At 45.5% G+C, this 15,544-nt stretch overlaps 3 protein-coding genes across 3 annotated transcripts; 1 reads left to right on the top strand and 2 right to left on the bottom strand.

Moving 5' to 3' along the window:
- Positions 1–2,581: 2,581 nt before the first annotated feature.
- PHALS_05905 (Neurochondrin/leucine-rich protein (Neurochondrin)) lies at positions 2,582–5,089 on the top strand (the record flags this gene model as incomplete). Its single annotated transcript, XM_024723223.1, has 5 exons — positions 2,582–2,822; positions 2,896–2,956; positions 3,027–3,183; positions 3,222–3,797; positions 3,851–5,089. The coding sequence occupies 5 exons, from the start codon at positions 2,582–2,584 to the stop codon at positions 5,087–5,089; spliced, it is 2,274 nt and encodes a 757-aa protein (XP_024574222.1).
- Positions 5,090–5,285: 196 nt separating this feature from the next.
- On the bottom strand, positions 5,286–6,047 carry PHALS_05904 (conserved hypothetical protein; the record flags this gene model as incomplete). The annotated part of the gene is made up of 1 exon (XM_024723222.1): positions 5,286–6,047. One exon carries the CDS (start codon positions 6,045–6,047, stop codon positions 5,286–5,288), a length of 762 nt encoding a protein of 253 aa, XP_024574221.1.
- Positions 6,046–7,159, bottom strand: PHALS_15122 (uncharacterized protein). Its single transcript, XM_036407341.1, has one exon. The coding sequence runs from the start codon at positions 6,675–6,677 to the stop codon at positions 6,450–6,452; it is 228 nt and encodes a 75-aa protein (XP_036263051.1). The 5' UTR covers positions 6,678–7,159; the 3' UTR covers positions 6,046–6,449.
- Between the last annotated feature and the right edge of the window lie 8,385 nt (positions 7,160–15,544).

Genomic DNA, 15,544 nt, shown 5'->3' with positions numbered 1-15,544 from the left:
GCGCGTAATCCACTGAGCAATGCTCAGTGGATTACGCGCCACTCCATGAAGCAGTTGTTGCTTGCCAAGAGTAGCATGGTCGGACGAGGACCGAGGCATCTTGAGCAAGACCCTTCCGATGCGCGTGGGGTAGCAGTTTATTCACTTGACGAAGACTGCGGAACTAGCAGCTCTTCGTCGGATGTTGTAACATCAAGGCTCCGATAGAGCAGAGAGTGGGAACACGCGCTCAGCGACGCCAAATTTTATCGCAATACGCAAGGCGTTGACCCTGACCCATGGTGTGCTTACCGTAGACGATAGCGCACATCTATACACCCTCGTCAACGGTATGAGGGGGAGAAAGACGGCGACGTCACCCTTGAGGCTATTCCTGCGGTATCAAGCTGGACGACATGTCCTTCGAAGAGTCGGCAGTGACTTGAAGGCAGGCGACGTCGCCGAAGTAGTAACTTGTCGTCGCTTCTGGATGAAGCTGTCCTATAGGACACCAAGAGGGTACTGAGCGCACGAAGTAGATCTTCGATCCCAAATAATCCCTCGGATCCGTGCTATATTTTGGTGAGGGAGTTTCAAGACGTTGTTTTCAAAGACCCGCCGTCGTTCCTACCGCCGGACCGAGGTGTGGTTCAAGAGATCAACCAGGTTCCGGGCGTCAAAAACTGCGTTTCACACCAATGACCCCTGCCGAAGGAGTATTGTGACGTCATCGACGCTTTCTTTCGTGCGAAGCACGACGCAGGAATGTTGTGTGGGAACAAGTCTCCCCTTTCGACACCCACGTTTTTGCGTTCGGAAGCCGGACGGCAAGTGTCGTATTGTTCACGCGTACAATAAGCTAAACACTGCCACCATTCCGGCACAGACGCCGATTCCTATTGCTCTCCAGTACAATAGGTTGGCTGTACAAAGTACAGTACACTCGACTTGGGTGATGGGGCTTTCCGGTTGCTCGTGAGAGCGAATGAAATTCCGCTGACAGCGGTGAGCACTCCTGACGGCATGCTCTGGGAGTGGATGGTGATACCCCAAGGCTGTCAAATGCACCATCATCATCCAATCGTCTCATGCCGCAGCTGTTCAGGCCCCACCGGGCGTATGCACAGACATAATTTCCACGACATTTTCGAGCTGGGCAGGGAAGGTCAGATGAGAAAATTCACATCGTCTATTTGAGAGCGGTGCTCGAGTGCTTGCGCAAGAATAAGCTGTATGCAAATGCAGATAAGTGCATATTCGGCGCCGAATAAATCATCTTTTTAGGGTGCTATATTGGTAAGCGTGTCCTTCGAGCACATCCCGCCAAGGTCAAGACCAGTGTGAACTGGCCGTTTCCAAAAATCCGGAAGGACTTGCGCAAGTGGCTTGGCCTCACCAACTACTTGCACAAGTACAACAAAAATTATGCGGAAATGGCACGGCCATTGTCAAATCTCCTAAAGAGGGATGCTGAATGGTATTGGGACACCAAGCATCGACAAGCTTTTAACGGGGTCAAAGGCAGCCTCCTTCATGCACCAATGCTGGCGTTGTCAGACCCCGACCGTCCTTGTAGTGTCGTCTGTGATGCTTCGGACTTTGCCATCGGCTGTGCACTGCTGCAAACAGACGCCGAGGGGCAAGATCGGGTGATCGCGTTCGAATCTCTGTCACGAAAGATCGACCCGCGTTTAGCACGCCTCTTTAGTTAGATACTGCACCTAAGTGCCCATTCTCTAGCGTGATTTTGATTGCAAGCACAACGCGCTCTGGATCCGTAGTATGGTCGAATCCACAACTTCCAGAGCATTCCTCGTATAGAGGGCAAGATTTTTCCATTCCAGCTTTTGAATGCTTGTCTCTTTTAGACCCTCTGGCGTTTGGTCAGGGTACTACTGGACCTGTATTCTCAAATCTGGTAAGCGCCTCCAAGCGAGCGTATACCAGTCCTCTAGCCAGTAATCAATCTGATCTCTTCGGGACACCATCAAGACAAAGCTTGTCCAGCTGGCCATTTTTTTCTGGGGACAGGTAATCGAACATTTCTTGTTCCGTCTTCACGAGAATACAATCTTCCACGACTTGATCGTGGGAGTGACTAGAGTAGCCATCAAGCACAACGGTTGTCGTTGCCATGCGCTTTGCACAGAGGAAGCTTTTACTCTCAGAATCTGCGTTCACTAACGCGCAGAGGTACGCTACTTGCGCTCAAACCACGAGCGAAACCGAGAGTCTACATTTTTAGTTTGACCCGCTAATTCAAGATTATCCGAGCTGATATTAAATATGTATTCTAACTCGTCCGTGGACTAGCTCCTCTGTTTGGGAGTTCATTTTCCGATATTCCAGTGCTTGTGAATATTAACCGTATTGATTGTACTTGGGTCAAAAAAATATTACTAATAGCTGAGTTATAATTCGATGCACTAAAATCCAAAACTTCGTACCGGCAAGAGTTGGAAACATCAAATGTTCGCTCAAAACACTACCAGAATTTTAAATGATCTGGTAATTGAGCAATAAGTTAAAGCAAATATTTTGTTTCACGTTACGGTAATTTAACCATGACCCTCCTTCCAGTCATATTATCAGCCAGTTTGAAATGATCGCTACAAAGACAACAAGGGATACTGGAGAGGCAGTGACAACTGCCGCTGCAATGGATGAGAAAATAGCTGAATGCATGACAATGCTGGCGGGCAACACTGACGAGCACAAATTTGCGGGCTTGCTTATGGTCACCAAGCTGGGTGATCTGCCAGCGGACAAGCTTCAGCGGGTGAGGCGACAGGTGCTTACAATCGTGGGCATGAGCTTCTTCGTACGCCTATTACACACCAGAAGTGCGTACATGGCGTTGAATGGTTCTGTGATACAGTATTTAATTTATTTATACTCATCAATTCGTGCTTACAGACCCCGAAGATGTCCAGATGCTATCATCCTATCAAAGACTAGGATTGAATTTGATAGCGAGGTACTCTTCGGATATTAAAATATCATTTTGCTAATTTGACAAGCACATGCATACTATAAAATTTGTGCAGCTTTTGCATGGACTCATCCCTGGCGGAATTATTTGCACAGGAGAACACTGTGAGATTTCTTTTAAAGCAGCTAGCATTGCAGTCGACAGCACATGAGTCTTTTGTGGACTGTGCTCGCATTTTGTCATGCATGGTTCAGACCAAAAATGGGTCAAAGGTAAGACAAGACACTCGATTGCTTACTCATGTTTGTAGAAGTGGCGTGACGAAGCTATTGCTAAGGTCATGATGCGTGAAAAAGTTCTCGATGGAATGTTTCGAGTTCTTGAGAATCTGGGTCGATTGCATTCAAATCAAGATTTGATTGAAAATATAAAGCCGGCAGCTCAAGACAAATCGATGGCGTCTCTCTCGGCGACGTCGTGGGGCATTTTGAACGGGCTTGCAAGCATCAAAGAGTTTTGGACTCATATTCACAGCGATCACTTTGAATTTATATGCTTAAAGTTCGCGCACGTTCAGATTGAGATTGCTATTCAGGTGCTAACAGTATTGAACTACTACATGACATCCGTCGAGCTGGGCGAAGCACCGGTCGCGCTTCTTAGCTCGCAGTGTCTCTCTGGTATTCGGGCGGGCGCACTGCGCTTAATGCGCGCAAAATTGCCTAATCAAGTACGCGATCAATGTTTGCGACTTATATTTCAACTAATGAAACAATCGGGTTTCTCATGGATGGCTCCTAGCACTACATTGCGACGCCGAGTGTTGCATGAGGAAATGTCTGGCGAAAAATTTATACTTTTGTTACTGAGACTCGTCGCGATAGAGGTAAGTCGGGCTCATATCTGCACTGAATCGGGTTTCTTACAAATACTACGTAGATAAAGATTATGCTAGATGAAGTGGAACTGTCGCTGATTCAAGTTGATGAAACAAAGAATGAGTCCATGGAGGAGATGGAAAGGCGAAAAAAAGAAGTTCAACGTGTGCTCGCCATTCTGCCCATTTGTTACGGCATCCTCGAATTGATTATTAGTGGTCTTGTTTCCAGCAACAAAGGCAAGCTCACGCTTCCATACGATATTTTATTTGAGATAAAAGGGACATTTAGTCAAATTTTTATGGTGGTGTTCGAGCTGCTAACACTAGCCCAGGATTATGTTCAGACTCATCGCTACCAAGAGCTGCGTAAGGCGCATGCTGATTCAATCTCTCACTTGGATGCTGTAATTTGCGCTAGTTTACGTATCGTTAGTGCCTGGATTGCAGAAGACTCGGACACTCATGCCGAATTAGTAATGCAATTGCTTCCTTTTTTGGTGTGCTATAAATCATCGTTGGCTTGGACGATGAACGATGATTCTGAAAATTGTAAATTGAAAAGTATTCAATCATGCAATTCCGATGAAGAAATTGACTCAGACGACGACGTCGACGTCGACGCCGTTTCTCGGATCAGGCTAAAGGCTGCAATGATTTACAAGACTGACAGTAGCATCGACCAGTTTCACTTTCTGTTGCCAGGATTGCTTCAGCTTAGCGCACTATCAGACGGCGCTTCCATCATGTCTAAAAATGTAAAGGTTTTGCAGCGTTTAATGCAGTTTTGTTGCACCATTTGTGCCGACTTTGCTGATGGAAAAAATGAGTTTGCCGCCGTGTCTACCCTAACACTATGTCTCGGCATTTTAATAAATTTGATACTGATTTGTGGAGGCAACGACAGCGCTGCACAGTCGCACAAGTCGGGTATGCCCAACGCTCTAGAGTGGTTTCACGCCTTAACGTTCCTTGTACCCGTGGCATGTGCCTGCGGATCCCAATTAATAGCAGACAAAAATATTGATGATAAAAGTCGCAGAGAAGACGATCGCTACGAGATGCTGCTGCACATTGTCTGCTTGGTGCTGTTAATTGTCAGGCACTTCCAACATAAAGAGCGTCATCCATATCGTTTACCGGTCGTCGTCGCGAATCTGGACACGTCGTTTAGTAGCATTGTCGCCTGGATTGTAGACCACCCTCCAAGCGCAACGACTGAGTCAATCGCTGACCTTTACGAGCTCATGCGAGTGCTCTCGATACAGTTTGTTTTGACGCTTCAAGTACTAGCGCGCTAGTCATGACAATCAATATCGATATAATGGAGAGCTTGACACATGACAATATGCATAATAGCCTAAAATTATGACCAGGGGTAATAACAGTAAAGTGTTGTATTGTACGCATAGCGAGATTCTCGCCACTGGTGGCCAAGACTTGACTGTCATTTTATATGCTGACTACTTCATCTATCTGTGGCAAAAACTTGGTACTTCACGAGGTTGCAATATCGTGTCCACTCAGTCGTCGTCGCTTGCCGATCGCTCGAATGGCATCCTGCTCTCGAAAACGGCGACGTGATGCGTTTCGGTGAATGACTGGCACAACAGGTTCAGTGATACAAGGAGGTAGTGATGCGGTCATCCTGGAGCTGTGTTGCAAGACACTTGCGTTCAAAACGGGTACTTCTGTTGAAATGTCGCTCGGTCTGCGCATGAATGAGTCAATTGCTGACGTTGAAGCTGCATTTCGTCTTACACGTGCGTTCACAATAGCTTGAATAACCTGGTTGCTCGCCGATAGATCGAGCAATTCGGCTGCAGGCATGTTGGATTGAGACTGCTGTAAGACAATAGTAGTATTGATAGCGTAGACACTGTAGCTTGTGTGGGCATCAGTAGGCAATTGGTGCCGACACGTGGGGCAGGTGCTGTGCATCTTAAGCCAGGGCTCAATACAACGCTCATGAAATTGATGGCAGCATGTTGGCAATTCAGCACAAGGTGATACAAGCGCCTCCATGCACACGACACAGACTGCTCTCTCTCCGTTCTTATGCTGCCGGACATCTGCTGGCTTATTTTTAATCGTCTCTAGGAGGTGTATCGCAGCAGGCGATACGTTGTTAAGCTGTGGGATAATGTAGCGAATGATTGAATGCACCCAGCGCGCGCTCTTAAATAGCAGTAAAGCGTCTTTTATCTGTGAGTTGACGGGGGCAGCGTAGCGTACGTTGACACGAATGGCGAGGTCCATATTTAATTGTCCTCCCCAGGAATTGTTGAATATCAAAGTGAGTCTTGTTTGAAAAGTATGACGGATAAGCTTGACTAGCTTTACCCCGATTGACGGCGTAGTAATGTATGTACTTTCTCAGGGCACTTAAGTGCAAACAATGTTGTTTCTCAATGCAACTAGCAGGCGACTTTTTCGCGTTTGGGCTGGAGTTGCGAGCGGGTGAGATGCCGGGAGTATTTTAGTCGGGACTATGCGTGAGCTGCAAATTTATTTTGAGGCCGTACCGTTAATGCTTCCTCGGGTGCTCAGCGTTGGTATGTTTTGTGAATGCTAGACTTGCATTACCTACCCTACCTCCTTCTCGGTCCGACTAAGAAAACGTTGTTTATTGCTCAAGCGATTACGGAATTCACGACAATATTATCTATACAGTAAATTCTCTGGTTTACGATAGAAAATCAGAATACTGCAAGGATGTAGAATCAAGGCCTCCATCGAGATCATGGAAATATGATTGTTGAGTTGTCGAGCAGATTGATTAATAATTTTCACTAAATTCCGGTGTGCCAGATTTTTGACATGCGTTGACGGCCCTTCCATCATGTGATAACAGGACCGGATCTTACATTCTTTCTTCTGTATTCCCATTCATTTTCAGGCAATACATCAAGACAGCTAGCTGCCTCCCACAATGCGACACAAACTCCAGCATAGAGTTCGATTAAACGAATACTTACCTCTTCGAAAAAAGAGAGAAGCAACTTACAAATGAGTTTTGCCGCATGATCTTCACTTTCGGAATGTGATAATTCGGTAGCGATCCACTTGACTAGTTGTTGCTTTGTGCAATAAAAATGCAGGCCGTAAACATAAGTCTGAATCGTGATTTTCCCGATTTTTGAATTCGTACTAACAGGTGCGTTTTCTAATAAACGCGGCTATCGTTGTAGATGAAAGCGGAGTAGATGACGAATAATGCACGCTAGAAACCAGTGTTAGGCACTTAATGGTTAATGATGCCACATTGTGCTGGGTATGTTCGTATTCAGTGTTTCTTCAACAATTCTTTGGGCCAATTGATTTACTTTGATTTGCACATCCTGAGAAGCAAGATGGGAAAAATGTTTCTACCTTTTGTATAGGCTTGAGACGATTACGATAACGATAACGCAGCAGTGGGTGCACTTGAGTGCACAGCGCTTTTTGATAGCGCAGTCTTTACACATTCACTAATCAGTCAGCTTGGTTGTGCTATGTTGAATACTTACGCTTGAATAAGTAATTAAACAGTCGGAGCAATGCTGTCGACTACAGCGAGCCGAACAAACGAGCTGTGTATTTATACAGAGGCCAAGGAGCAGCGCTTTGACAATAGAACATGTACTGGATTATTATAAATTTGATGTCCTCCGTCATATTCTGCTACTCTATGATTACGTCATCAATGAGCAATTTCGAGTAGATATTTAACTCCGAGTGCTGTGCACCTCGCACAGAGAAAGCTCAGAATCTACTGTCCACATTTACAAAGGTGGGCTTGTATGCTTCACCCGGAAGACGAGGTATGTACACTTGCCCTTACATATCTGGTACAATTATACGAATTTCATATTAGACTCGGTGTAATTGTGATTATTCAAATGTCTCAAAATATTGGAATATATAAAGTTGGTACATGCGGTAATAAAGGCAGTTTTATCGTGAGCCAATAAACGTATATAAATATGTTTAGAACTGATTTGAAAAGAATCAGTATAAATAGCAAAGCACGTTGACTAATAAAAATCCAAGAGGCTCTCGGTCTCTGCAACGGGGTTGCCTTGCATTTTCACAGAGAAGGCTTTCACTCTCACTGTCCGCTTTAAATAGCGCACAGAGGATGGGTTCGTCCACTCCTGTCAGGAGCAGAGCCGAGAGCCTCTATCCTACTAACACTGTAAGTTTCGCTCTGATATTTCGCGAGTACATACATCTTGAATTTTTCTTGATTATATCATATAGATAATGCTTACATTTTGAATATACCTCAATATACAGATTTTGCAGCGGGGCTGCCGTAGCTAAGCGCTTGAGGAAGCGTACATAAGTACCGACCTTTCGTTTTATACAAGAACCAAGTATGAGTTAGCGGATCGCAATCCGCTTACCCCAAGAGTGATTATTGCGCTCCCAAGGCTAATCGACTGATTTTTATTTATATTTTTATTCTAATTCTAAAGTTTAGATTTTCCTAAATATACTTAATATATAGAGTAAAATCTAAATACACGCATAACTACCGGCTACCTAGCCTCGTACCGTATTCTTGTTTGGGTGTGGTCACACCATACACATCTCGTGTGACACACACCCCTGTTACCAGGGTTCGTGTAACCCCGTTACATATTTGGATACATCTTATAATTTAAACGCATCTAGCACCACACGTGATCCTCGGACGCCTCCATCCTGGGTTCCAAACCCTTAATTATTACAATTGTAATGTAATTTTCGTAAAATCGTACCAAATGTGTAAGAGTCAAGTACACATAATGACAAGACTTGATCCGTTACACCGACCCTACTCAATTGAAGGCCACACTGGATTACACACTTTGCAATAGTAATGTTCCACGAGCATTTGCTGCGCCTGGTGTTCCATCCTGCTTTCCATTCTCTACCAAACTGAATGGCTTAACAAGTCCCCACAAAACGCGCGTTTTCGGCGACCGACGCCCTAAATAAATTTATTGGTGAGGATTATGAGGTATTCTCATGATCCCCTTTTCATTTGGGAAGAAGTTTTTTGACACCCCGCCGTGGACCCCACAACAACTTCAGCTCAAAACCAGCAAAATGCTCCTGGCTTAATGAGCCTAGACTGCTCTAAACAAGCTCACGAGTCACACCAACACTTGCCCAGACTACGCTGTGATTTCGGTTCTTAATCGTCCAAAGTCGCTTGCCGCGCTTATGCGGAGATCCGTTATGCCTATGTGGGTGGGCCTTCCGCTTACACTCCGGAAGAGATTAGCGCGAGGCAGTAGCTCTGTGAGCGTTTTCTTAATCTTCAGGTCATCCATCTTCAGGACTATCGTCCGTGTATGGAACAGCTGCGGATGGGGAAACTCTTCGCCATCATGAAGGATGAGGGTGTACTTCGGATTTTATTAGCTGGCAAAAATGCTGCCAATTATCTTGGGCACTACATGAGGAGAACACTGCTTAAGGCTGGCTTGATAAGCCGGCTTTCGCAAAGCGGATGTCTTTCTTGAGCGCTGCATCATGCTTTTGTTGCAAAGTACAGGGTTAAACGCGACAGTCGAGGCTACAACCCATCACCTCAAGTTCCTGTGACTTGCAGCCCCGCCCGTCTCCAGGAGACAGCTATAACAGCTACCGACGCTGGTGGATCTACAACCGCCAGTCCGACAATGCTCATGAAGAAATACCATCACTCCTATTTAAAACTTCGCACTCGAGACCAACATTGTGATTAGAAAGCGTTAGCTTAGCCGTATAAATGATCGCTTTCCCTTATAATTTGCAAGGTAGATCGCACCCCACTAGGGAAAAGCGCGCTGCAACGGGCCACCCTGCTTCATCTCAAAGGACAGCAAAGACTAAGGATGCTCCAGGTTGTAAGTAGTCACGGTGTAGCGGCAATCTTGCTAAAGTGGTATCTCAAACTCCCACAAATTTTCAGGCTCAGGATAACCTTACTTCTTCACCTGATACGTGTAATACCCAAGGAAAGTCAAACGCCTCACGAGAGTGAGCCGCTTTTTCTCATCAAACAGTGCTATTGAGCTTCACCACACCCCCGTGAGTTCTATTGGTTGTGGTGACACGTCGATTCTCCCTGAGAGCCACGACGTTCATCTGAGGCTAGATCTAGATTACACTCTCTATGCTTCGCTGTCGCACTGCTTAACGTGAGGCATCATATGCGAGTCAGAGCGCGCCCCTAATCTAGAGCAGAGCGTATCTCAGCTACCGACGACGTTACTACGTCTGAACTAATATCTACCCGTACATTAGATCGTACGAGCGGATAGTGATATGGCTTTAGAAAGTCACATAAAGCACTGAATGCATTTGCATTTTGGTTGGAAATAAAGTATATAATAGTATACATTTTTTGTTACAACCGTGAGTGTTGTGATGTGGCGTGAAAACAACTTAATCTTACGACTGCATACACTACAATTCTGGATAGGTCAAACACTCTTGAATATAACTAGCATTTTAGTTTATGTTCGCCAGCCTGTGGCATCAGCATGTTGCAATTGTATACCGTGGCTCTTAGCAATAGGGCTCAGCATCCTGCAAATGATGTTCAATGTCATTAGAATAAACGCACTAATTTTGCTACGAAATGATATATAGACTCTTAACAGACCGTAGGAACTTTGTGACGGTGTCAATAGGGTAACGCCTGTAGAAGAATATATTGCAATAATAAACGCAAACACTATAACAACTCGCTCAAGTACCGCTATCTTTCTACGCAAGAGATTCGGAGGATGTAATCTACAAATCCATTCACGCACTGTCGCTGACCATATGCTTGTGTGGTGGTCAGCGGAAGACTTATCCAATCTGATGCCGATTCTTTCGAATTTTTTTCAAAATTTTGCTGTAAAGTGCGGATTTGAATCCAATCCAATGACTAACTACTAAACTGCTAGTGAAGCCCTTTGTTGAGGAACATCTTTGCTGTATCGCCACTGGTCACATCAGCACGAGCCATCTTACTCCGACGTTTCGCAATGACCACAGTACAGGTATCACCAGGTATGTCTTTCACAAGACCAAAAATAAAGTCTATATTAAAGGACTACCAGCGCTCTGCTGGTACTGGCAGGCTGGTAAAAAATACCGCCGAATTTGGCGAGAGTGTGACCCGCTGGCACGTTTCACACGTGCGCATATATGTTCCTACCGGCTTACGCCTGCATGGCAGCGCTTACCTAGCCGTATGCCTTTTATCTTTTGCAATGGCCACACAAAGGTATATCGTGTGTCTCGTACGGTAACTTGTGCTGAAGGCCATCATCGTGAGGCACCACTATAAGCTGATTGTCATCTAAATTCGTGCTGTAATACAATAATTCTCGGAACCAAGCATAGTGCAACCGCATGTTTTGATAAAGCAACATCTGAGTCTCAAACACTTTGCTTTGTAAAGGTTTTTAGAAAAGCAGCATATGTTGCATCTAATTCACATTCTCCTCATCAATGGGTGATATTTAAGCCGACTAGGCTCATACCTTACTTCAAAGTTATACCAAAAAAGGTTAGATATCTTGCCATTCTCTGTGGAGTGAGGTGACAGCGTTGCCGTACGCAACAGTGCATATGTACAGATCATAAAAGGGTCAGAGTTAAGCAGATACACCCTAAGCTTGATGAGGGTATACTGCAATCCTTGTCATGGGCTGGGTGGTTCTACTAAGCAGCTTTAAGCTGGCGATGCCCAGACTTGATCATGCGCTCATGTGCTCGAAGTAAAGCGCAGCCTATTGCAGAGGCTAAATCGTCAAAGACGGCGTGGAATGGCTGATCTGGATTTGTAAAAATTGAATCGGGTATGCATGATATTTTCTTTTGAAGCCTTAAAATCTGCCTCATCCACCGCACGCCGGCACCATCTAATATTTTCAAGACGATTGATAAGGGGTGGTGTAGTTTGCACTGTAATTGCTCAGTAGAAGTTGGCCAGGCCAAATCCACTCTCCCCAGTCGGTCAGAGGCACTGGACAGTGTTCCGTTGCCTAAATCTTTGCGCGATCTTTCTGCAGACCCTGATTTACAATGAAGTAGCGAGAAAGCAGACTTGGTTGGGGGCCGTCGGCGCATCTGTCGATATTGGCGAATTGCTTCAATTGGCGCATACACTCGACTATCCGCTCGCAAGTGCATCAATGTGGCTTTACACAACCGGCAACGTCCCGTGTTTACAAAAAAAATGACGAACATATCTTTGAAATCGACCCATGCATAGCGACGATGTGGCCCGAACAGCTGTGCCACTAGGCAAATGAGCATCGCTGGGGCATTAGACAATCACTCTAGCATAAGCAGCCGTTACTACAGTCCTCATCTGGAGTATACACCGCAGTGAGAGAGATATTACCTTTTCTTAGCAGGTGATAATAAACATAAGTCAAGTATGCGGCACTGGATAAAGTGCGGTCCGCTATGCTGTTCTGCAGCACCTACCTTCTAGAAATAGGCGTTTACTCCGAAATCGCGGCTGCATCTGCTTTGTTAGAAGCATGCACAATTCACCACATGCCGTTGGCCTTTCGGACACAAAAGATCGACAAGTATGTAGATTTACTTTCTCGCGCCGAAACCACGAGAAGAAGTGTCATTAGCGTCAAATTGCTCCCTTGGGAAAGGCCATTACTGTGTGGTGCAATATCTCCTTCCGGGAGCCATATTTTTTTTAACAACACACCCCTATCCGTGAACAACATGCGTGGTGGATCTCTCGCCATCATGTTGTGATATTTTGTCAGGATAGACAGGATTTGTATAATCCTTGAAGGTAGCGGTCAAACGTTTCGCACCCAGTGGCCGCCTAAATGGCAGATTCATTCACGACGGATGATGAACTAAGCTCCTTCGTCGATTCCAACCGCACCATTTCAGCAATCCCACTGCCTTACACACCTTGCACATAATCCGGAGGATGATTCTTCCAGCCATATTACAGCGCAGATAGAACTATCCCAGTCACTCCTATCACGAATTTTCGCCACTTAGCCGTGTAGCTTCACTACCCCGCACATGAGCCCGTAACGCGGTATTGCTGACTGAGCACTACTGTCAAATTCTGACAAAGATAAATCATCCTTCTAATTACCTGTGCCTGGCTTTTTCACGAGACTTACCGTCGCTCTTCAACTTCACCGCCTTATACACGGGAGACCGCCACACACAGCCGCTTTCACTCTCTATGGTCTCTGGCCCAAGAGACAATAGATCAATGCTCTTATCTTTCATTTCACCAGTGATACACTCTGACGAACTAACATACAGTCGTTCTTTCCGTGTCAAATAGATACATTAAGAGAATCGAGACATATATTACTTTCTCGCCCCATTCTAGGATCTCGACCTACGGCTTCTTCTGCCTTACAAGCTCTTCTACTCACCTAGCAATAACATTACCATCAATTTTAGACAATCTCATGTTCTGTTCGGAAGGGTTCGAAGCTTTGTACCAGTGCCAGTAGCACTTCTGTCTCTTGGTAGAGGTGGGTTCACGACTCGCCATGCTCGACCAGGAGAAAATTGCGTCTTCGACTCCCTGTCAGCCCATGGCTCTTGGAGTTACAGTCACTTTATGCCAAAGATGGGATCATCTCTCGAGTCTTGGTCCGCGGCTCAAAACGCGGTCAGAGACATCAAACTTCACTTGAAATATCAGTACGCCATTCGACATGTGTTTGTCGTAAGACACATCGGTTTCGTTTTTGTTATTGGTCACCCGCGTACTCTCTACGGTTTTGACACTTAAGTTCATCGAGTATACACCTGTATAGTTGTATATTCCCTTTTAATTCTGTTGTATCAGAACTGGAAGTAGTTATCAGGTTATGGAGGTTATTGGTTATAGTAAGAAATGTTAATCTACCTTTCCCTTCCTCTGCGTAAGTCATTGGCCCACTGGAAGCGAGCAACACGCAGTGAGGCGTGGCAGTTGACCTAAGCCTTCCTCACAACGTGTGTGTACAAGGGCGGGCAATTCGCGTTGCACTTGGAAGCACTAGTAGTCATTCCAACGCCGACTACTCGACGAATTTTTCGATGGAAAAGGTGGACACTACAGGCGGTGATCGTCTTCGGAACAACAGGGAGGAATATTCGCTCCTAACACACTGCAATGGGAGTGAATAGTGAAGCTGCGAGCCTAAATCGGATATCACGCGGTCTTTAATTCGATCAAGAAGCGATAACTCAATGCTTATCAAATTTTGCTGTGTATGAGCAAGAATTACTGGAATTTATATCGCAGAAAATTGGTCCCGTCACCTCCTCTACAAGTGGTGGGGACACCGTCAATACACACGGAACGTCCCGTAAAAATCAAGGTGAAAAGCTGCAAGGGAACAAAGATGAAAATCTTGAGTTCTGGCAGCGGGAAATGGACATTGCTATCACAACAATTTAAATTTGTGATGACCGTAGTCAAGTGGCCTTTGCCATGTGGCCTTTGGATGACTTTGCGAAGGATTGGGCGATGACGCGGGAGGTCAACAGCCCTGGCTACTTTGCCACATGGATATAATTGAAAAAGGCCATTGAATCAATGCTCCTTTCGCCGAATGTGGCGTTTCGCGGAATGAAAGTGTTGCTGAAAACGACCCAGTGCTTTCGAATGCACTAGATTGCAGCAATGACTTTATCTCAGTGAATTTTGCCACTTCTGCGGTGGTCACCGCGAAGGAAATTACGGTTGATATTTAAATGAAGTTTGAAGACTTTAAGTCAAGTGATAAATTTGCAATCCTTGTGACGGACAACGGAATGAACTCGGTTTAGGTATTTCGTGGCTTTTTTGAGATGCACGAGCCATGATTTGATTGGCGATCAAAAACGAATGAAAGAAGCGCTTCTGGCGTAACAAAACTCGTGGGAGTAATGTACCCATCTTCACGATGCACTAGAAGAAGTGCTCAAGTACAGGTATGCTGCTAGAAATGATCTACTCTCCATTGGTATATGTCATGCAATTGACATTCCGTAGGTTAGTGAAGATACGGAGTCGTATGGAGTAGTCGTTTAGGAAGTGTGCCGATGGATCAAGTGGTACTCGGATCTGGGCGCTTGAAATCAAATTATTCGTCGGTGGGCATTGCAGCGGGGCTGCCGTAGCTCTTTTGCGCAAAGGAAGCTAAACTAAGGTCGGTGACATTCGTTCCATACTTAGAACCAGTACGAAATTAGCGGATCGTAATCCGTTTACTCCAAGAATAGCCTCAACCTTAACCCAAGGCAAATAAACTCTTCCGCTCAAATGTAAACTGTATTTCTTGGTTTATTTGCGGCAAAGCCGCCTATATCTATATCTATTTCCTAACTCAACAGGAAAACCTAATTCAAATGCATAACCACTGGCAGTCTAGACTTAATGTTAAATTTTAGCCACACCACTATGCGATTACACCGTCTTGTGTAACCCACACCTTTGCATGGTCACACCATCTTGTGGAGCCCACCCCCTTCATACCAGTGTACGAGTAACCCCCCTTTACGCTCTCCCCCATCAAAATTGTGAACACCCACAATTCACATTTAAGTGTCGCCTCGTACGATGCTCGCGTGACTAAGACACCTCTACATCTCCAAGACCTTCTGCACGCATTCTATGCTCAATGAACCCGGTGTCGAGGATACAAACGACACCCAGCCTCGCTGGTTCCGAGAGAGCTTGCGGGCAGAGCACTTCTTTTGTCTCCTGCACGCGGTGCAAGTTTGAACAGCACGTCCGCGGCTTCAAGGTAAGCGCATCCCAAGCTCTC

Source organism: Plasmopara halstedii (genome assembly GCF_900000015.1).
Source record: "Plasmopara halstedii genome assembly, contig: Scaffold_292, whole genome shotgun sequence".
Taxonomy (NCBI): Eukaryota; Oomycota; class Peronosporomycetes; order Peronosporales; family Peronosporaceae; genus Plasmopara; species Plasmopara halstedii.
This window is presented reverse-complemented; position numbering and strand designations above follow the sequence as displayed.

Coding starts and splice junctions, on each gene's coding strand:
- PHALS_15122 (XM_036407341.1), bottom strand. CDS start 6,677: ATGGGAATACAGAAGAAAGAATGTAAGATCCGGTCCTGTTATCACATG.